The sequence below is a fragment of the Ovis aries genome, chromosome 9, assembly GCF_016772045.2.
Source record: "Ovis aries strain OAR_USU_Benz2616 breed Rambouillet chromosome 9, ARS-UI_Ramb_v3.0, whole genome shotgun sequence".
NCBI lineage: Eukaryota > Metazoa > Chordata > Mammalia > Artiodactyla > Bovidae > Ovis > Ovis aries.
In genome coordinates this window covers 5,515,683-5,539,721 of record NC_056062.1, presented here as the reverse complement: position 1 = coordinate 5,539,721, position 24,039 = coordinate 5,515,683, and the positions used below count along the sequence as shown (strand labels likewise).

Genomic DNA, 24,039 nt, shown 5'->3' with positions numbered 1-24,039 from the left:
CCATCCCTTCAGCTCATCACAGAGCGCCAGTCTGGGCTCCCTGTGGTACACAGCAACTTCTTCCCAGCCATGCCTCTTAAATCTGATAGTGTATGTATGTTGATGCTACTCTCTCCATTCGTCCCACTCTTTCCCTCCACACTGTGTTCAAAAGTCTGTTCTCTGCATCTGTGTCTCTATTCCTTCCCTGAAAATAGGTTCATCAATACCATTTGTCTAAATTCCATATATATGTGTTAATATATTTGTTTTTGGTGGTCTCTTTTTAAGGAGTAATGGTTACTCCAGGAAAAGGGGTCTTCGCAGTTGCTCCCTCTCTTCTAGTGAAGTACATTACCCATTATCTTCTGATCTAAAGTAACAGTCTTTATCACTCCAAGACAATCACAGTCCTGTAGAGGATGTTTCAAAACTACTAGTGTGGAAGTTCACACTGGCCACTGATGCATTTTGAGCTTCTCATCATGCTTTAAGGTAGCTTATCCTTCCAGTTCATAGAAGCTGAGTAGGAGTCATAATACAAAACAGATCACATCATAACATTTGCTTTATATTAATATATTTTCCCTGCCTTCCAGGTGAATTTTGCTCCATTGCAACAAAACTTCTTACATATCACACTTTGTTGGCTACCACCTCATTGCACAAATATCCATCACATTGCCTAAAAAAGAATAATACATTTGATGACTACAGCTTATTTACAGTAAAAGAAGAAAACAATAGGTACCATAGTTTTGTTTACATTTGCTTATTGTTTTTTGAGTGAGTAATTTTGGGAGAAATAACCTCATGCTATTGTCCAGCCCAGAGAAGGCAATGGCAACCCACTCCAGTGCTCTTGCCTGGAAAATCCCATGGACGGAGGAGCCTGGTAGGCTGCAGTCCCTGGGGTTGTGAAGAGTCAGACATGACTGAGCAACTTCATTTTCACTTTTCACTTTCATGCATTGGAGGAGGTAATGGCAACCCACTCCAGTGTTCTTGCCTAGAGAATCCCAGGGATGAGGAGCCTGGTGGGCTGTGGTCTATGGGGTCACACAGAGTTGGACATGACTGAAGCGACTTAGCAGCAGTAGCAGCATGGTCTAGCCAACCAGGGGAACTAGCCTGATTTTAATTTTTGAATATTCACTAATTAAATAAAGGTGAGTGAGCCTGAGAGAACAAGAATTTATTCTACCAGTGGTTTTTTTTTTTTTTTTTTTTTTTTGCAGTATTATGTGTCTGGAACACAGCAAACAATGGGGGTAATTCTGGGAGAAGTTAGATCAATAGCTTTTTAATCCTTGCTGAACATTGCAACCATGTGGGAGTTCTTAAAAAATACCAATGGGAAGTTCACTCAAGGCCAATAACATGGAGTTATTACCAGTCTACAGAATACACTCAGTAACTGTATGTTAATATTATTACTAATGATATTAATTTGGCATTCATATAAATGTATTTCTATTTACATGTATAAAAAATGGATGTTCACATTATTTTTCTCCTTTTAAGTACTCAAGACATAGCATGTGACTGCCTTTCTATTTTTGATGCCAAGTTTCAAGAAGTTTCAAGTTTCTGCTGAGTTTGTCAGAGTCCTCACTTCCAGAGCTCAGATAATTATTGCATAATCCAACAATACCAAGGAAAAGTTGAAAAACATTGCTACCTTTAAAATGGACAGAAGTCTCTTAATTTTATTCAAGGCCACATGTTAAGGTTTTGTTATCTGAGTTCAACTTCACAATCCCCAAATTTTTAACATGAGGTCTTGAATAAAATTATGAGTTTCCTGAGTGTTCATCAAATGATAATAGCTAACATTTATTGAATGGTATCTGCCCTGAGGGAGCTGACTGGAAAAAAAAATATCAGAAGGAAGATGTTAATTAAGTCTTGTTATTTTAAGCAATTCATATGTCAAAGTTTACAATATATTTCATGGACAAGATAGAGAATATTTTAGGCTTTGTATTCCATATGGTCTCTGTTCTAAATACTCAACTCTGGTTTTGTAGCATAAGAACAACCATAGACAATTAGTGAACGTGGCTGAGTTCCAGTAAAACTCTTACAAAAGCAGGCAATGTGCTGGCTTTGGCCCACAGGCTGTATGTAGTTCACTAACTCCTGGTCTAGAGTATACATTTTAAGTTTTTTATTTTTCTTTTGTAACATTTCAATTCTATGAGAATTCTCCATCAAAGAATGGACAGATTTTATTTTGTTCTTCTTTTCTTCTTTATTTTTAAAAATTTTAACCAATCATTTTACATTTCTTATCAGCAAAATCTGTTATTTGGATAATCTGTGAAGGACTTGTTTTATTTCATCAGTTATATAATCTGTCATATCTAATCACTTTTTATTAAATCTCAGGCATTGTGTAAAACAAATGTAGGATTTGGGGACGATATTGAGGGCAACCAAAAAGCATTCCTGTTTTCCTTGGTTATTCAGATATAATGAGGAACTGAAATTTTAATGTAGCCGAGGATTGACCTGGGTCAGGAAGTTTCACAGTTTTCTTAAGACTATATCCCCTTAGTCTCCTTTCTCTGCTGTGTGTGTTATACACTTTAGACAGAGAGCTTATGTGTGGCCATCCCATCAGCCCTGAGAAAGTGTAGAAGATTCAGCTCTACCCTTCAGAGGGTCCAAGCTTCCTGTCCAGGCAACTTCAAATGCATCAGATGTCGTGAGTGAGAGACAATTGGTTGCTTAAAGCTGGACTCCTTCTTCAGATTTAGAAAAAAAGGCATACTTAAGGATGGAAAAAATGCACTCCACCTTTTAAAAGTGTAAAAGGAGTATCCTCAGCTTCCTACACATTCCAAAGATCCAACAAATGTTTCACTGGGAAAAATCCCAGTTAGACTTTTTAGGGACCCTCCAGTTCCCATTATAGCTCTCCAGCCCTGAGCAACCAAAAAGCATTAGTTTCTCTTTCTACCCTAGAGAGCCTCTGCCTGGGCTGCACCTGCCCCTCATTTCTTGCCAAAATTTAGCAGACATTCCAAAGCGGGGAGAAAACTGGCTGAAATTGTTTTCCTATCTCAAAAAGGATCTCTTCTTCCTGGAAATGTAACTTATCTCTTCCATAACTTTCTGAAGCTCTAAAGAAAATTATTTTTATAATCCATTAATTTTTTTCTAGTTATAGTGGCAAATACATTGGCCTTACAGGAATATATACTCTGTATATGTTCTATACTCTACTAAAATAATAATTTGTCACTGTATTATATTAATAAAATATAAAAATATTTTAGGCACATATGATAGTGTTTCCTAGGAAATAGTAAGGGAGTGTATTAAATAGATGTATAATTAAATACTTCTAAAGTTATACTTTACTTCCTCTTTTCTAAAAACTTATTGATCATATCTCTAAATCCCAGGAGAATTTGAAGTTTCTCCCCAGTTATGAATTTAGTGGCTTGATGAAAAGATATTAGAGTTAGTCTTTAGGGATTAAAATCTACTGACTTGAAATTTATCCATGGAATGATTTAGTAGAATAAACCTATACAGAGCAGCCTGTTTAGGCTGATACCAAAGGAAAATATCGTAAAAGAAAGCCTACTCTATTATTTAATTGTTCCTCCATCCATTCAACTACCTAGTAAGTTATTCTACAAATACACGTTGAACTTTATCGAGGTGCAGCACAGTGTAAGGATACAACATGAGAGTGATACACGCAACAAATACAAAATAAACTAGACCAGAGAAGAGAGAAAATAATTCCAAACCGTGACATGTCAGAGGAACTTAACCAAGTGCCAACATAGGGAATAAAGTTTGGGGACTGATTGAGATAAGAAGGGTGTTATGTATCTTTGAGAAAATGACATTACAACTGTGACTTGAAAGATGAGAGAGATTCAGACATACTAGGAGTGCAGAGAATGAGTTTTTCAGGGCATGAGTGTACATTCTACTGAGGAGAGTGTACATTCTACTGAGGAGAGTGTCCATGGGATTTTCTAGACGATACTGGAGTTCCAGTCTCCTATTCCAGGGCATCTTCCAGACCCAGGGATCGAACCTGCATCTCTTCCCTCTCCTGCATTGGCAGGTGGATTCTTTACCAATGTGCCATCTGGGTAGCCCTCTATTGAGAATAGCACATGGGAAAACCTTGAGGTCTTTAAGGAAGCGGAACTTGATCCAGTAGCCAGAGGTAGTGAGCAGGAAGAGAGTGCCATGAGATGAAGTTGGAGAACTAGGTAAGGAAAAAATTATTATTTTTTTCTGTGCCTTAAAGACCTTTGCTGAGAGTATGGATTTTATTCTAAGGGCAGTGGAAGCCATTGACAGTAAGGAGGGATGTGATTCAATAATGAAAGAGGGTTGTAGGGCTCTTGAAGATAGGCTGAAGGGGCAGGACGACAGGCTGTGGAGCTCACTGCAAAATCCAGAAGAGCGAGGACGGTGCCCTTTATTAAGGCTGAGTGAGCACATGCGACTGTTGCTGTGTCCTTTTCTGAAACGAGAAGGCAGGCTGATAAACATAATGGATAGCTTGAAGCAGGTAGGCTTGGGGGTTGCCACAGGTTACATGAAGAACTCAGGGTACAGCTGGCCAGAATAGACATGACTTTTCTCCAGCAAAGTTGAGTTTCTTGGATGCGAGCGTAGTGAATGCTTGTGGTAGAACTAACATGTTTTGCCAAAACTGTAAGTAGAAGCAGGACCTGGGAGCTTGTTAGAAATACAGACTCTTAGACCTTGTGCCAGACCTGCACTTAAAAATTTGCCTTTGTGATTCATATACACATTAAAATTTAAGATACACTGTGGTAGATTTTGCCTAGGGTTGCAGTTTTGGTAGATGAATGCAGAGAAGTTGAGTGAGTGCTGGCTGGCTCTGTACCATCACAAGACGTGCTATGTGAAGTAATCCCTAAGTCTCCTCTGCTGGGCACATGGAAGGATCGTGCTTCTTCACTACCTTGAAGTTAGGCATACACATGTGACTAGTTCCAGCCACTGCTTGTATGTGGAGGTGACCTCTGTTATTCCAGGCCTGAGAATGTCCTTGCCAGTGCAAACTCCTTCATCCTCTGTCATGCCAAGCACTGGAGTGACTAGGATAAACAGAGCCTCCCTGATGATCTGAGTAGTGTGACTGAGAAATAGATCGCTTTGCTTTTAGGCACTGAGATTTTGGAGTTGTTGTCACAGCATAACCTGTCCCATTCTGACTGATGCAATGTCTCTAGAACTAGGAAACTCCAGTAACAGAAACAGAATTGAAAAAGCCTCCAGGAAGGAAGATCAGTTACTGCCCTGCGTCCCACTGGGCAGGTCTCTGAAAGTCTGGGTCCCCACCTGTGACCGCTAAAGTGCTTTGAGCTCATGCACAGGGCCTAGTGCTGGCTCAGAATATAATAATCATTCTAGATTTGTTTGGTGTTAGGGAATTCCACCTACCAAAGGCCTTTGCCCAGGAATGGTGCTTCTTCATTTTGACTAGAAATTAAGACTATTTCTATTTGTTTATTTTTACAAGGAGATAAGTTTATTGTACTCTTATTCTTACTTTGTAAATGTCCAGGTTTTACAGAGTATTAAAAGCCTCTTGATGAAAGTGAAAGTGGAGAGTGAAAAAGTTGGCTTAAAGCTCAACATTCAGAAAATGAAGATCATGGCATCTGGTCTCATCATTTCATGGCAGATAGATGGGGAAACAGTGGAAACAGTATCAGACTTCATGTTTTTGGGCTCCAAAATCACTGCAGATGGTGATTGCTACCATGAAATTAAGACACTTACTCCTTGGAAGGAAAGTTAATGACCAACCTAGACAGCATGTTAAAAAGCAGAGACATTACTTTGCCAACAAAGGTCCATATAGTCAAGGCTATGGTTTTTCCAGTGGTAATGTATGGATGTCAGAGTTGGCCTGTGAAGAAGGCTGAGCACTGAAGAATTGATGCTTTTGAACTGTGGTGTTAGAGAAGACTCTTGACAGTCCCTTGGACTGCAAAGAGATCCAACCAGTCCATTCTGAAGGAGATCGGTCCTGGGTGTTTTTTGGAAGGAATGATGCTAAGGCTGAAACTCCAGTACTTTGGCCACCTCATGCGAAGAGTTGACTCATTGGAAAAGACTCCGATGCTGGGAGGGATTGGGGGCAGGAGGAGAAGGGGACGACAGAGGATGAGATGGCTGGATGGCATCACCAACCCTATGGACGTGAGTTTGAGTGAACTCTGGGAATTGGTGACGGATAGGGAGGCCTGGCGTGCTGTGGTTCATGGGGTCGCAAAGAGTCGGACACGACTGAACGACTGAACTGAACTGAACTGAGGCTGTGGATATAAACCTGGCTCCGTTTTCAAGATTCAGTTTGTTCTCATAATAGTACCTTGCAATCTTCAAATTCATGGCATCTCTCTCACTTCAGAAATTCCTGGGGCAAGAAATTGGGGTACTTGATGCACTGTGGTCAAATGCTGTCCATCCTGGATTCTGGGCAGTACATTTTTAATTTATGCAGCGAATATTTAGCTAAATCTCCCCATCATGTTGTCATTAAACAATTTTCTCTTCAATTTGAACTCCTAGCCCTAAGATGAATATGTGTTTTTATAACAAATATAGAGCAACTTAAGAAGTATTCATGTAACTAAAACAAAAGAGATGCCCTCTTTTTTACACAGGATGATCTCTGTCTTTCATGGAGACATCAGATAGATCTGTAAACCATTTAAGACCATCATCTAGGGAGTGATTTTTGTCTTAAAAGTGGGCAGTTATGAACTGAAGCAAAAAGTACACATTTAGACCATTGCTTTAGGAAAAGAAGTTTCTTCTATAATTATATTTTAATTGAAGCCACTTAGAGGTGCAAAAACCTTTAATATAACTTACAGATGGACTGTAGGAGTTGATGCTGAAAATAATATATAAATATATGATTTTAAAGTGTGTCATTTGCACAGAGCGACTACGATAAACCTTTTTTTAGGATTCACACAATAGAGGCAACTGTGACTGGCAGTAGGAGGCATAAAGTGAAAAGAATAAGGTTATTTCAGGAACACAGCTACTCCTTAAACCATGACCCTCACCACATCTCTCTACATAAATAGCAGGGAGGCTTAATCCAAAGCTATAAAAAGCTACTATCTTTAGACTTCAGGTTTTTTGTTTGTATGTTTGCCCTTCACTGCTGCTCTTGTCAACACTATTAAATGTGAATGACACAGAAACTTTTAAGGATTGTCCTTTGGAGCAAAAATGCACACAAAGTACTGCAACATGTACAGATATAAACAGTGATAATTGTAACTTTACAAGAAATGTTAAAATTATAACTGTTTGTAAACTACTTCAGTGACTAAATGAAGAGAATTAAAAAATACAGCCCAAGGAAAATAGACGCCTTCATGTACCCATGGGGGCTTTTTCTCTCCACTTGAATAAAACTACAGACAACATCTTTTATGAGTTGAGTTGAGATAATCGCTCAGTCATGTCTGACTCTTTGTGATCCCATGGACTATAGCATGCCAGGCCTCCCTGTCCATCACCAACTCCTGGAGTTTATCCAAACTCATGTCCATTGAGTCGGTGATGCCATTCAACCATCTCATCCTCTGTTGCCCCTTCTAATACTGCCTTCAATCTTTCCCAGCATCAGGGTCTTTTCAAATGAGTCAGTTCTTCACATCAGGTGGCCAAAGTATTGGACTTTCAGCTTCAGCATCAGTCCTTCCAATGAACACCCACGACTGATCTCCTTTAGCCTGGGCTGCTTGGGTCTCCTTGTAGTTCAAGAGTCTTCTCCAACTCCACAGTTCAAGAGCATCAATTCTTCAGCATTCAGCTTTCTTTATAGTCCAATGCTCACATCCATACATGACTACTGGTAAAACTATAGCCTTGACTAGACAAACCTTTGTTGTTAAATTAATATCTCTGCTTTAAAAAATGCTGTCTAGGTTGGTCATAACTTTCCTTCCAAGGAGTAAATGTCTTTTAATTTCATGGCTGCAGTCACCATCTGCAATGATTTTGGAGCCCTCCAAAATAAAGTCTCTCAATGTTTCCATTGTTTCCCCATCTATTTGCCATGAAGTGATGGGACTGGATGCCATGATCTTCGTTCTCTGAATGTTGAGCTTTAAGCCAATTTTTTCACTCTCCTCTTTCACTTTCATCAAGAGGCTCTTTAGTTCTTCTTCACTTTCTGCCATAAGGGTGGTATCATCTGCATATCTGAGGTTATTGATATTTCTCCCAGTAATCTTGATTCCAGCTTCTGCTTTATCCAGTCCAGCATTTCTCATGTTGTACTCTACATATAAGTTAAATAAGTAGGGTGACAATATACAGCCTTGACATACTCCTTTTTGGAACCAGTCTGTTCCATCTCCGGTTCTAGCTGTTGCTTCATGACCTGCGTACAGATTTCTCAGGAGGCAAGTCAGGTGGTCTAGTAGTCCCATCTCTTGAAGAATTTTCTAGAGTTTCTGTGGTCCACACAGTCAAAGGCTTTGGCATAGCCAGTAAAGCAGAAGTTCTTGTTTTTCTGGAATTCTATTGCTTGTTCGATGATCCAACGGATGTTGGCAATTTGTTCTCTGTTTCGTCTGCCTTTTCTAAATCCAGCTTGAACATCTGGAAGTTCACAGTTCATGTACTGTTGAAGCCTGGCTTGGAGAATTTAGAGCATCACTTTACTAGCGTGTGAGATGAGTGCAATTGTGTGGTAGTTTGAGCATTCTTTGGCATTGCCTTTCTTTGGGAATGTAATGAAAACTGACCTTTTCCGGTCCTGTGGCCACTGCTGAGTTTTCCAAATTTGTTGGCATATTGAGTGCAGCACTGTCAGAGCATCATCTTTTATGATTTGAAACAGCTCAACTGGAATTCCACCTCCACTAGCTTTGTTCATAGTGATGCTTCCTAAGGCCCACTTGACTTCGCATTCCCGGATGTCTGGCTCTAGGTTAGTAGTCACACCAATCACACAGAATCACAATGACCCAATGATTATCTGGGTCATTAATACCATTTCTGTCCTTTATTGAGCCCATCTTTGAGTGAAATTTTCCCTTGATATCTCTAATTTTCTTGAAGAGATCTCTCGTCTTTCCCATTCTATTGTTTTCCTCTATTTCTTCGCATTGCTCACTGAGGAAGGCTTTATCTCCCCTTGCTATTCTTTGGAACTCTGCATTCAGATGGGTATATCTTTCCTTTTCTCCTTTGCCTTTCCTGTCTCTTCTTTTCTCCACTGTTTGTTAAGCCTCCTCAGACAGCTGTTTCGCCTTGATGAATTTCTTTTTCTTGGGGATGGTCTTGATCACTGCCTCCTACACAGTGTCACGAACCTCTATCGATAGTTCTTCAGGCACTCTGTCTATCAGATCTAATCCCTTGAATCTATTTGCCACTTCCACTCTGTAATCCTAAGGGATTTGATTAAGGACATACCTGAATGGTCTAGTGGTTTTCCCTTCTTTCTTCAATTTAAGTCTGAATTTGGCAATAAGGAGTTCATGATCTGAGCCACAGTCAGCTCCTGGTCTTGTTTTTGCTGACTGTATAGAGCTTCTCCATCTTTGGCTGCAAAGAATACAATCAGTCTGATTTCAGTATTGACCATCTGGTGATGTCCATGTGTAGAGTCTTCTCTTGTGTTGTTGGAAAAGGGTGTTTGCTATGACCAGTGCATTCTCTTGGCAAAACTCTATTGGCCTTTGCCATGCTTCATTCTGTACTCTAAGGCCTAATTAGCCTGTTACTCCAGGTATTTCTTGACTTCCTACTTTTACATTCCAGTCCCCAATAATGAAAAGAAAATCTTTTTTTGGTGTTTCTTTAAGAAGGCCTTTAAGTTTTCATAGGACTGTTTAAATTCAGCTTCTTCAGCATTACTTGTCGAGGCATAGACTTGTATTACTTTGATATAAAATGATTTGCCTTGGAAAAGAACAGAGATCATTTTGTCATTTTTGAGACTGCATCCAAGTACTACATTTCAGACTCTTTTGTTGACTATGATGGCTACTCCATTTCTTCTAAGGGATTCCTGCCTGCAGTAGTAGATACAATGGTCATCTGAGTTAAATTCACCCATTCCAGTCCACCTTATTTCTCTGATTCCTAGAATGTCGATGTTCACTCTTACCATCTCCTGTTTGACCACTTCCAATTTGCCTTGATTCATGGACCTAACCTTCCAGGTTCCTATGCAAGATTACTCTTTACAGCATCAGACCCTGCTTCCATCACCAGTCCCAATCACAACTGGGTGTTGATTTTACTTTGGCTCTGTCTCTTCATTCTTTCTGGAGTTGATTCTCCACTGATCTCCAGTAGTATATTGGGCACCTACTGACCTGGGCAGTTAATCTTTCAGTGTCCTATCTTTTGCCTTTTCATACTGTTCATGGGGTTCTCAAGGCAAGAGTAATGAAGTGATTTGCCATCCCCTTCTCCAGTGGACCACGTTTTGTCAGAACTCTCCACCATGACCTTCAGTCTTGGGTGGCCCTATGTGGCATGGTTCACTGAGTTAGACAAGGCTGTGGTCCATGTGATCAGATTGGTTAGTTTTCTGTGATTGTGGTTTTCATTCTGCCTGCCCTCTGATGGAGGAGGATAAGAGACTTATGGAAGCTTCTGATGGGAGGGACTGATTGAGGAGAAAATTGGGTCTTATTCTAAGGAGTGGATCCATGCTGAGAAAATCTTTAATCCAATTTTATGTTGAAGGGTGGGGCTATGTTCCCTCCATTTGACCTAAGGCCAAACTATGGTGGAGGTCCTGAGGATAATATTGACCTCCTTCAGAAGGTCCCAGTCAGTGCCCCCAACCCTTTAGCAGGCCACCACAGACCCACACCTCTGCTGGAGACTCCTGGACACTCACAGGCAAGTCTGGGTCAGTCTCTTGTGGGGTCACTGCTACTTTCTCCTGGATCCTGGTGCACAAGGTTCTGTTTGTGCCCTCCAAGAGTCTGTTTCCCAGTCCTGTGTAAGTTCTGGTGGCTCTATGGTGGGGTTAATGGTGACCTCCTCCAAGATGGCTTATGCCATACCCACGTCTGCTGCACCGAGTTCCCCTGCCCCTGCAGCAGGCCACTGCTGACCTGTACCTCCTCAAGAGACACTCAAACACAGTTCTGTCTCAGTCTCTGTGGGCTCTCTGGGTCCTGGTGCACGCAAGCTATGTTTGAGCCCTTTGAGCGTCTCTGGCAGGTATGGGGTTTGATTCTAAATGTGACTTTGCCCCTCCTACCATCTTGCTGGGGCTTCTCCTTTGCCCTTGGATGTGGGATATCTCCTCAGAGTCACTCCTGTGCCACGCAGCTGCCACAACACCACGCAGCTGCCACAGCACTATGCAGCTGCCACTCCAGTATCTATAAAGTCTTTTCTATAGATTGGTAAATGACTTTAGCAACACCTCCACACTGCATTTCAAATCAACGACCACTACTTAATAATTGACAGCATCTCAGCAGTCTGGAAAGTTGCTTGCCAAGCCTCTTTATTTTTATATTCTTTTTTCATATGAAAAAGATTTAGTGTCAAAACAAGCATGTTTGAGGATGACTTCTAACTATTAAAGCATTTTGACAGTTTCTAACAAAAGTGTTATATAAAACCTGAGTTAAATGTGTAATGGTTAAGTGTATGGACTCTGGACTCTTAACTGCCTGAGCTCAAATCTCAGGACAGTTTAGGAGCTGTGTGTTCCTGAGGAAGGCATCTCACCACAGCATGTCTCTGTTCCTTCATCTGTTACATGTGGGTAATTACAGCACCTCTAATTGTTTTAAAACTCAAATGAGATAAATCAGGTAAAACGCTTAGTCCCATGTTTCCCATAAAATAGGCACTTAATAAATGCTATTATATTTTGTGGTAATTATTGCTATGATTTTTCAAAAGGTTTCCAACTGTAGAAATTTAACAACTGTAGAAATTTAAAATTTGCCTATTTATATTAATTGGATAGCTCTTAAAAGGCAGTTCTGTCAGGAAATGTAAATATTCCCTAATTATCACATACTTCTTTGTTTTGAATAATCATGGACAGCTATGTTTTTGCATTGTCTACTTTTGAAGATCACAGTTACAGAAGGAAAAAAGAAAATTCTTCTATGGTTTTGGTTTCATTTAACAAGCACTTTGAGAAGATACCTTTGCGCCTCAGACAATGTGCTGGAAATTACAGGGTAAACAAATTGAAAAAGAAACTACAGGCCCTTTAGAGTTTACAGTCTAATAGAATGGATGAGATAAGAACACAAACACTATAATATTGTAAGATAGAGCAAGATTACTTCTATGAGGTTTGAAGGTACAGATCATATCATGATTGCAGTTATCTGAAAAGAATTCAGGAAGGAGAAAAGAAAGATAACAATTTAACAAAAGGATTTGGGGAAAACATTTAAAGTCATAGAAGTGCATAATTCAGGGAGTAACAGCAGGATCCCTGGGCTTTCTTTGGGAATGGTGAGTAGTTCATTCTGTTTGGCATTAGGGACCCGCAGCAGTAGAGGTACAGTGGGGTGGACCAACATAATACTTCACAGATCATGCTGAGATTCTGCATAAACTATGTCAAGACTATTTTAAAAAGGTGCATGATAGCTGAGCTCAAAAGAAAGACAAAAATATTTAGATATCAGGAGTGAAGGAAAAGAAGAAATGAATGCGAGAGTCATAGGGGGAAGTTGATACCATAGCAGCCTGGCGGGGTTTCTGATTATACATGAATCCTGGGTACTGGAGGTTGAGTTTCTAAAGCTTTGTTAGATCTGGTGACAAGAGCACCTTCCACATGAGTCGTGGAGCAAGCTGGCCTGTACAAGGCTAAGTCGTGGAACAAGCTGAATCAAGCTCCCTGCAACAAGCTGGCACTATCTTGACTGCTCTGGCTTCATGGATAAACAAACTCTATAGATCAATGATAGGTCTAAAAAAATTAAGTTTATACAAGATTTTAGGAAAAAGAGGGAAGAAATTACCTTTCAGAAACTGAAAGGCTAGCTGAACTATAAATAGAAGGAATTAACATGGAGATTAACATAAAGTGATACAGTATCATTGAATTGCCTGAGGCCCTCTCCCTCAGAGAAACACACTCAAAGCTAGTCCCTAACAACTCTTTCACAAACCAACAGCATGAGAGTCCCAAAGGATAAACACACCTCAATGAATATGAGTTGACAATAATTTCAAATATCATGAGGGAGAGTTAGCAAACACAAGAATCAAGGGAATTAGTGATGCAAGTAGAAATATTAGAAAATATGAAAGAAATGATCATGTATTTGTTGAAAATAATTTGAGCAATAAAAGAACAGAAGACACAGTTAAAAAATGCAGCTCTGTGCAATAATGATCTAGAACTTCTATAAGTGGAAAATAATGTCATTGAAACTAATGAGCAGAATAAAGAACCAGTTAGATATACTTAAGAAAGAATTAATGATCAGAAGTTAGTTTGGAAAAAGATCACTCAGAAGCCAGAATAGATACAGAAATGACAATAGTAATACAGAACTTAGAAAAATAAGAGTAAAATGAGACAGTTTACTGTACATTTAATAAAAATGTATATAATATAATGGAAATGTAGTCCAGAAGTAGAGTACATAGAGATTGCGTTATGAAATTAGTACTTAAGAATTTTCCAATGTGGAAGACAGATAATATATTCAGATTTAAAAGAATTGTGAATAAATATATGCAAGTCCATAGTAACTTAATCTGCATTGTATTAAAAACAAAATGAAAAGTACTAAAAACTACCACTCAGAAAAGACTGGTAATCTACAAAAGATCAACTGTGTAACTTGCAACAAGAGAGCCACGGAATCACATTGTAAAAATGCTAAAAGGGAAATAAAAACATTCTCACATAAAAGATTGATTGAAAAGGAGTATCATTTTTATACAAAGTACATCAGAGATTGAACAAGTTACCATTCATAGAACCTTACTAAAAGATTAGGAGAAAGGAAAATATGCTCTGAAAGAAGAAGAGAATTTAAGAATCAATGGTGGAGAAGCAGTAGTGAATAAATAGATTAAATCTATTGCTGGTTTTAAAAATCAACAATAACAAAAGTAAAGACTGGTATGAAGAGTTCAAAATTAAAGTGGATTGAATTATTAGCGAGCAATAAAGATGTAAAGACTGAAATGATAACTCACTGGATAGAAATAATAGAAAGGTTTGGATGAATAAGATGAGGTAGATAAAAGATTGGAATTGTCAGGATTATATTTGTTTGGCCTTGTAAGTTAAATAATAAAGGGCATATTTGATTTAATATGAAAATGGATGGATTTTTGGTGGACTTCCCCCCCACCCCCCACCCCGAAGAGGAGCAACTTGTTCAAAGATGTGAAAGGTAGGATAATTAGCTTGGGGAAAGACTCAGTTAAACCAGTTAGGAGAGTATTCTTAAGAGTGTGATGATAGGTCTTGAAACCTGTACCAGATGCCATCTTGTTCACAGGTAAAAAGGATGGGTATGAGAAACATAACATAGCTAGTATTTAGAGAAATTAGAAATTGAAGATAAGAAGGGAAAACAGTTGCTGTGTCCATTTTTAATCTCTTTGTATTAGCCCACCCTAGCAACTATTTGGTTGTTTTAGCAGACAAATCAAATGATTTGTTAATTTGTTTGTTTGTTTTTGGCTGTGCTGGCTCTTTCTTGCTGTGAGGACTTTGCTCTCCAGTTAAGGCAAGTGGAGGCTGATCTCTAGTCGTGGTGTGAGAGCCTCTCATTGTGACGGCTCCTCTTTGCTGTGGAGCAGGGATTCCAGGGCGCATGGGCTTCAGTCATTGGAGCAGGTGGGCTCAGTAGTTGCAGCTCCTGGACTCTAGAGCAGACTCAGTGGTTGCTGTGAGTCATGTGGGATCTTCCCGGATCAGGGGCCCAACCCATGTCTCCCGCATTGGCAGGCAGATTCTTTACCACTGAGCCACCAGGGAAGCCCTCGGACAACATTGAAATCCAGGTTTGATGATTCCAACTGTTCTTTAAACATAGTATGCTCGTAAGGTTTTCAGAGAGAATGCTTAGTAGGTAATTGTTGAGTTTAATTTACAGCTTAAAGAGTTGTGGGACTCAAGTCAGATTTCATACTTCTGATTTTGATTTTGAAGACAAACAAAGAAGATTAGTTGAATGGAAATAGCAGGATGAGGGGTATGTGTTTGTGTGTGTTTCTCAGTTACGTTTGACTCTTGCAACCTGATGGACTGTAGCCCACCAAATTCCTCTGTCCGTGGGATTCTCCAGGCAAGAATACTGGGGTAGGTTGCCATGCCTTTCTCCAAACAAGATAAAGTATTGGCATATAAATAAGGTACCAAAGTCAGGCTATATTTTAAGAGAAGGAAAGACTGGAAAAGAATGAAGACTGAAGAATGGGTGGGATTCAAAATCATTGAGGTTTAACCAAAGGGTTATATCATGGAGATGAGAACAAGATGATAGTGAGGAACGGTATGAAACAGAGAAAGATGAGATGAGCAAACCCACTTTGAACTCTATTTCTCCATGATCCAGAAAAGAGAAAAGGAGTCCAGGAGATAAACATGGATTCATCATTCTGGAAAAAAGTGGTGAAAGGGTAGGCCCAAGGTAGGAACTCTTGTGTCATGGAAGGAAGGTCAAGAAACTGTCATTGTTTTTCACCTAAATGCATTCTTAATGTGTCTTACCCAAATACCCTTTATACCTTTTATAAATGCTCCCAGTAGCCTATGCTACTGTGTACAGATATTACAAGGTATTTGTCCTGAGCACCTTCCATATATAGACAATGCCAGGAAGGATGCTAATTAGTACCAGTTGTGAGAGCTGGTTTGTGGTCTGGTCATCTGTCTCAAAGATCAGGACTGAGAACAGCTCATCCTACATAAGCCTGCTAAGCAGCTGTCAGCTGGCAATGACTAATTTCTACTGACTGGGCCAAATTTGGTACTGACCCAGACATGAAAGTCTGCCTTTCCTAGCTCTGATTAGTTGAGGCATCTGAAGCTCTCTGTATTATTTTTATTGCAAACAGAAAACATGTCTGAATGGTGCATTCCTCAAGATTCAAGTCAATGTTGTGATGCTTTTGTCTGAGGGGAAGGATGCATTATGTCCATATGAATCAGACCCTCACCGGTAGAGGTGCTCATGCTCAGCCGCTCAGCCGTGTCTGTCTCTTTGTGCCTCCATGGACCATAGTCCACCAGGCTCCTCCATGAATGTAGTTTTCCAGGCAAGAATACTGGGGTGGGTTGCCATTTCCTCCTCCAGGGCATAGGAGGGGATTGACAAAACAATAGATGGTCAGCTGAGTTGACTAGTCAGCTGTTTACCTTGGCAAGCATTGCCACATCATGTTCCTAGTGGAGAACTGTCTAAGTGTTCCTTGGCTTTGAACATCTCAGCTGTGATTTGTACTATGAGCACCAAACTGAGAACTGAGGTCTGCAAAATTATTTAGGGTAGATTTTATTAACTTCATTTTTGTTTACCATTTCACACTCTACCTACTGAAGCAGATACTTTTGAGTCCAGGAGCTGCACTGTCTCTGTAGGTCAGGGAGTTTATTTATCTTATTTTATCTGACACCATGTTTTCTATGGACTATGCTGTGAGACAGCTTAGGAAAACTTTCCAAGTGTGCCTAACTTAATCCCACAGAAATTAAAAGACACTTGTTGCTTGGAAGGAAAGCTGTGACAAACCTAGACAGTATATTAAAAAATGGAGATATCCCTTTGCCAAAGAAGGTCCTACTAGTCAAAGCTATGGTTTTTCTAGTAGTCATGTACAGACGTGAGAATTAGACCTTAAAGAAGGCTAAGTACCAAAGAATTGATGCTTTTGAATTGTGATGCTGGAGACTCTTGAGAGTTCCTGGGACTGTAAGGAGATCAAACTTGTCAATCATAAAGGAAAACAACCCCAAATATTCATTGAAAGGACTGATGCTAAAGCTGAAGCTCCAGTACTTTTGCCACCTGATGTGAAGAGCCAACTCATTGGAAAAAAAGAAAACGTGATGCTGGGAGAAATTGAAGGTAAAAGGAGAAGGGGGCAGCAGAGGATGAGATGGTTAGATAGCATCCTGGACTCAATGGACATGAATTTGAGGAATCTTCTGGAGATAGAAGACAGAGAAGCCTGGCGTGCTACAGTCCATGGGGTCACAAAGAGTCAGACACGACTTAGCAATTGAACAACAACAACTTAATCCAAGAACTTAATGAGCTTAGAAGGAATCATTCAATAATTCATTTACTAATTTGTCCAACATATTAAGTCCACTAGGTACTGAGAGTATAACTGTACACATAATACACAAAAATCTCTTCTTTCACATGGCTTCTGTTTTAATGTGGGAAGCAGAAAAATAAATGAGGTTAAGCACAAAGAAGGTAAGATATTTTTTGAAAAGCTAAATTAATACCTAAATAAATAAAAGGGTGAGATAATTGAGAATGACAAGGATGCCTTTTAGATAGGAAGTCAGGTAAGACTTGTGTGAGGAAATGACAGGAGCACATGTGGATCTCTGTGGGAAGACTATTTCAGACAAAAGCAAAAGCAGGGCAAAGACCCTGAGACAAGCACGTATTTAAAGTTGAGGAAGATGAAAAAGACCAGAGTGACCAGAACATAGTGAATCAGAGGAAAAATGTTAGAGTCTCCAGGAACTAGATCACTTGGGGGACACAGATCACGATGAACTGGGAGCTTTTCTGTATGCTATAGCTGTGCTGACTATGTAGGCTTGTGTGGGTTTATTTTAATTAAAAATACATATATTTTTAAAACTTGAAACCGTATAGGCATATTTTTCAAGGCTGAGAAGAGACATGATAAACTGTCTCTGATGACTTCAATTATATAAATAGTAAGTTGAAATATTTAAATAAAAACCTAGGCAACCCTGGCTTCAAAGCCCATTTCATCGCATTCCATCATAAAGATATAGTCGGAATATCATAGCTGAGTTCACTCCAGCATACTTTTATTGTGCTATATTCTAAGGCTATGAACAAGGCAGAAAACCTACCCTTAAAGTTCAGAAAGACTACTGGGACAGAAGACATATAAGCAAAGGATTATATTTAATTCAACATGATAGAGTAGCTGATGAATGTATGAGTTAAGAACACACAGAAGGAGCTGATTAACTCAGTTTAGATGTTTAGAAGAACTAGGACTACCTGAGGGGTAAAAAAAAAAAAAAAAAAAGAGAGAGAGAGAGAGAGAGGGGAATGGGTAGCATATCCAGTGCAAACAATATGACATTATGGCACACGTAACCTGAGTTATCACTAGTTTAGAGGCAGGCCTGGAGTTCAGCCTGGTAGCACACATCATCACAGTACCCCAGCCTGCTTCTATTGGGGGATCAGCATTCTTTCTGATTGGCCAACACAGCGTCTGCATCTTAGATTAAGTATCACTCCATAGTGACGAGGATTGAGACCATAGAGATAAGCAACCGCTGGATCGTTGCTGGACCATCCATTCTCTGGGTCAGGTGTTGATGGCTGGCACTAAGGGGAGACCAGAGAGGAATTAGAAAATGGAAAGAAAGAAACTCCATTGACATGTTATGTTTTTAATGTAACACAAATAACAGAGCATGTCTCTGAAGATTTTTATTTTCCCAAAATATATTTAGAGTTTTCGAGACTAAGGAATATTTAAATGTCTGAAGTGTCAAGGAAGCACTTTTAAAAATATATTTTAAAGAAAATTCCTAACTCCGAGATTAATTCAGATTGATTGCTATACCTCAAAGGATTTGTTAACACTTTTCTTAATGGGAAATTGATGGTTATAGTATTACACTTGAACCTTTCTAGGCCAGTCTTTCTCTGGTGTGTTAGTTCCTAAGTATTTCATGATCTTTTGATAAGTTAATGTTATCACAAATTTAGCAATGTGATGATAAAGATTAACCTTCTATTAAGTAAACATATAGTGTATCCTTGCTATGAGTTTACCTGCTTTTACTGTAACATTCTTCCATGTGATAAGATGCTTTTCTTCCCTTGGACTGGATGATGAACAAATATGAAAACTGACAGTGTATTTCTCTGGTCATCAAACTAATTTAAGTCTTGCCTCTCAATGATTCATTCCACTGCTAAAAACCTAGCTGAGAGATTTTTATTTTGTTGTTGTTTATTCCTTTATAAAATAATGCTAACTTAATCTAGTGTTCAGTCATGTTCATCATAGTAGACCTCTAAAGTTTAACTAAATGTCTGTCTTAAGCTAAATGTCATTGTGAAAACTTTTTTGCTGCTACATAAAGATGTGTTTACTTTAAGAAGTAAGGCAAAAATCATTAAACTCAGCTTCTTAAATGCAAAAGGATATTTTGACGTGTTTATAGTCTCCCGTCTCTGCTCACACCTCACTGAACAACCTCCCATGGTTACCATGTGCAAAGCTATTTTTTTATTTTTATTTCAGTTAAAACCGTAAATTAATACATGCTTCCTGCAAAACGCTAAATTAGGTTTCCTGAAAACTAGAAAAGGCAAGTCCATCAAGCCTGCCAAAATGTGGACACAGATTCTGGCAGTTTATCCTTACTAGGGTGGGAAACATGCAACTTAGTTTTGAAACCTTCCCAAGTTTTGCAGTGCTGTTGGAAAGTCACCTCTATAGTTTTAAACACATTTGTGTGATGAAGCTATGTGGAGAAACAGTAATGAAGATTCTGATGTTTATTCTGTTCTGTTGACCATCACAGATCAAAGAACACCTTGCAAAGGGGCAGAGAATGCTGGCGGGTGATGGGATGTCCCAGGTCACCAAGACACTGCTGGATTTAACTCAGAGGAAAAACTTCTATGCGGGCGATCTTCTGATGTCGGTTGAAATCCTCAGGAACGTGACGGACACCTTTAAAAGGGCAAGTTACATCCCTGCCTCTGATGGCGTCCAGGTAAGGGAGGCAATTCCATGAAGGAATACCAAGTGAGCTTGGGATCACTTATGGGCCTGAGAAGCCAGTACAGCCACCTTGGAGGATTCCTGGTCTGGCGCAGGGCATGCTCCCTCCTGTTGGGGAAGAATCCAAGCTGTGTGCAGTGCGAGCTCTGGAAGTGACCCCAATTCCTTAGTCATTCTGCCCTTCAGTGTCCTCAACAAACATAATGCACCTCAAGGAGAGAGTGAGCAAGAATGTGTGTGAAGTGATTTGAGCCGTTAGCTAAAAGACACTATAGCAAATTCAAGGTTGTAGCATGGATCTTTTATTCCCACACTTAATAACACAATCTTGCCATAGGAGACTATTAAAAGTACATTAAGCATAATGAAAGCACATTGACTATAGCATGCAAAGAAGACATGGTTTAAGTTTCGTTTGGAGTTTTGTTATTAGAAGGGGGAAGGCCATACTTAATTTTGTGGAATTATTGCCTGAAAATGCCGGGCAAGTAGAGAATTGTCCTGGATAGGAAAATAAGTTCAGTAACTCCTCAACAGCCTGTTTGTTATGGGAAACTTCTAGAACGGCATCATTTTTTTTCCCATAGTACAGTTTAAGTACTCATCCAATTTTAGAATTGTCTTTGCCATTAAGACCAAGCTTGTTGAATGGCAAACAAAGCATATTTGATGCAACACTAGTTTGGATTTCGGTTCAAGTTTTCTTGTGCTGTAGGCTAAGATGTACTCCTGCCAAGAATACTGAGTTGGTTTTGAGTTAGTCTTTGTATTTCCAGCATAATGTGCTTCTGTATCTCTGCATGAAGTTCATTAACATAAAAGTTTGGCAGAACTCCCACATCAGGTAATTTTCTTTCAGCCCACTCTTCCTTTGGGAGTTTTATTTGCATTTCACTTAGAGAATGCAGAGGGTGGGTTTTTCAGTGTTTTTGTTTGTTTGTTTGTTGTTTTGCTTTGTTTTGACCAGAGATTGAAGGGAAAGAGGAATAGAATGCTTTTTGGTATCATGGAATTATTCATAAATAATACCTATGCCCTAATTTGTATAGAGATTCATATAGTACTTAAATTATATAAATATTTTGTTCATAGTAGCTGCAATAAGAATTAGTGGGGCTGTGGTATATACAATATTATATTACCTGTGTCTGGGAATACATTTTTAACTGTAAAAATACATTGCAGGAAGGAAGAGTAGAAGATACTGTCATTTGAGCATTTCGACTCTTTTTTTGTTGTTGTTGTTGTTGTTGTTGGTTTTTTGGCTGCACTGCAGTGCTTGCAGGAACTTAGTTCCATGACCAAAGATTAAACCCAGGCCCTTGCAGTGAAAGTACTTGTTCCTAACACACTGGACTAACAGGGAACTCCTAAAACTTTTATTACTTTGTTGTAGTTATTCGGTGGCTGTCATGGGCTGGAGCACAACAGGCCTCCCTGTCCTTAACTATCTCCCAGAGTTTGCTCAAACTCATGTCCATTGAGTCAGTGATGCCATCCAACCATCTCATCCTCTGTTGCCCCCTTCTTCTCCTGCCCTCAATCTTTCCCAGCATCAGGGTCTTTTCCAACGAGATGGGGTTTGATCCCTGGGTCAGTAGGATTTGGAGAAAGGAATGGCTACCCATTCTGTTGTTGCCTGGAGAGTTCCATGGACAGAGGAGCCTGGCAGGCTACAGTTCATGGGGTTGCATAGAGTCAGACATGACTAATCAACTAACACTTTGTTGCTTTACAAAGAATGAAAGTTTTCCAGTTTTGAAAATGGAATAAAGTAAGCCAAGTACAACTTTTCTCCTTAGTTCTGAAATACTTCTATCCAAGCATTTACATTGTAAAAATTACATGCGAACTCCTTGACGTAAAGTACAAGTTGTAATTTCAAAAAACGTCAGATTCTTGTGTTTACAAAGGAAACATCAGGCAGAAAGCTGCATTCATTGAGCTCTTGGGCCTCTCTGTACTGTCGAGAATGTAGGACTTTAAGGTTTTAATTGTACTTAAATTACAATACCCAGGTTGTGTTGGGGTCATGTTGTGAATGAACTTCTCATTGGAGGGCATGGACTCCGTAAACGATTAGTGTAACCAGAGGCTTTGTCATGGACATCAGCTGGTTTGACTTAAATAGAGCAATGTGATTGTGTTGTTTTATCTTGGTCAGAAACACCTTCCTGATTTTCTGTCCTACTCGCTAGCGGCATGCACACAAAATCTCAGCAGGTTGCTGTCCTGGTCATTTCTCACATAAATGAGCTGCATTTTTCTACTCTGCTGTCTTGACTGGTGTCTTTCTAGGCACCTGGAAGCCTTCTTCTTCCGGAAGTCCTTCTTCATCTCTGCCTGTCCCACTCCAGGCGCAGTTGCTGCAAGTCTTTCTGAAGGCCAGTCCTGCAAGCCCCAGACTTCATCTGAAAATGACCTTTCTCATCTCTAAAATCCCAGGGGACTTTGCACCTCTTTTATTCTACCTTCCACAAACCATTTTGCACAAATCTTTTGGATGTATTTGTTGTCTTTGCTTGATGACAGCCTTACCCAGCACCTCTATGCCGTTACTCCCTGGGGCTCTGGGCACCTGTGATTAGCTTGGCTCATCAGACTTCATATGACATAAATTAAATTCATCATAAGTGCCATGTTCTCTTGCATTTTCACCTTGGTAGAATTACTGGTCCTTAGGGTGCTCCTGTAATATCATCTGGACTTTCCCCTTCTCTTCCTTTCCTGATGGGTCAGCCAATACTGTGCTTCTTCCATCTGTCTTTCCTCTGTTAACCCACTGCTGTACCCTAACTTTGCCTTCTTTCAGTGACCCCAGCCTGCATTAGTTCCATGGCCTCTTTCCTTCCATACTCCCTCAGATCTCTCCCTACATCCCTACTCATCATGTGCACTGCCCAGTTTGTTTACTTGCTAAGTCAGGTCTGACTCTTTGCGAACCCGTGGACTGTAGCCCTCCAGCCTCCTCTGTCCATGGGATTTCCGAGGCAAGAATACTGGAGTGGGTTGCCGTTTCCTTCTCCAGGGATCTTCTCAACCCACAGATTGAACCTGAATCTCCTGCACTGGAAGGCGGATTCTTTTACTGCTGAGCCACCAGGGAAGCCCCATTGGCTCTCCTAGGATGGCCATGATTATGTCATGATTAAGTGAGAACCCTTCGCCTGGGCTCCAGGGTTGCCTTAAAGACAACCCAAAGCCTGTATCTTGCCTTCTAGTGTATACACAGTACCTGGATCACCTGTCTCTCCAGCCATGAACATGAGCCACTCTCTCCCTTCACAGACCTAGAGCTAAATCAACCACTTCCTGCCTCCTGGATGTACTGTGTCTCTTGGCTCCAGGCCTTAGCTTCCTCTGTGCTTTCAGACTGGCTTAGACTCTCTCCATCTTCTAAATTAATCTCTCAATACTCTGAGCCTCTGCATGCCAGAAGCACATTTCCTCCTGTATCTCTTTACATCTTGAGTTATTAGCAGTCATTTGTGAATCTTTGCAAAGGAAGAAATAGTCCTGATCAATCTTTGGATCCTAGCCTAGCTCCAGGTCCCCCTCATCCAAATAGGATTTAGCAGATTCTTGACTATACAAGGTGTGTAACAAATATTTGTTGAATTAACAGCAAAATTAATAATTATATAGACACCACTGGATTTTTATCCTTTTTTTAAAAACTGGGGAAAGAGCAAAGACCAAAGAGATGTTAACTAAAACTCTTTAGAGAGAATACATTCTTTTAAGTGTAGTTCTGTGTGAGGCTTTTTATGTAAAATGCCTACTAAGGCTAGATTCAGTAAAAGATTAATACATTGATCAATCTTCTATCTCCATTGATACATTGATGAAAGTGAGATAGAATAGCCACAATCTGTTGAAATTAGGGTAAAAATAAGGTGTGCCTTTGTGTCTTGGAGGGATAGAACATAGTAATAATTTTATTTTGGGAAACTAGCTAGTAGAAAATTATTCCAAAGCTTTTTCCCTTCAGGCATATTCTTTCCAAACCCTGGAGTTTGGCCTTATGGCCATATTTCCGCTCTTATTGGTTCTCTGCTGTAGTTTGGT

The 24,039-nt window shown here is 39.8% G+C and overlaps 1 protein-coding gene across 4 annotated transcripts in view; it reads left to right on the top strand.

The window, feature by feature from the left end:
- The window catches only part of ADGRB3 (adhesion G protein-coupled receptor B3), an 891,397-nt gene that overhangs the window by 399,905 nt on the left and 467,453 nt on the right, over nt 1-24,039 (top strand). For all 4 annotated transcript variants that reach the window (XM_042253849.2, XM_060419932.1, XM_042253850.2 and 1 more), the window contains one exon: nt 19,769-19,963. In XM_042253849.2, the coding sequence (XP_042109783.1) occupies nt 19,769-19,963 (195 nt within the window). The remainder of the gene's footprint in view (nt 1-19,768; nt 19,964-24,039) is intronic.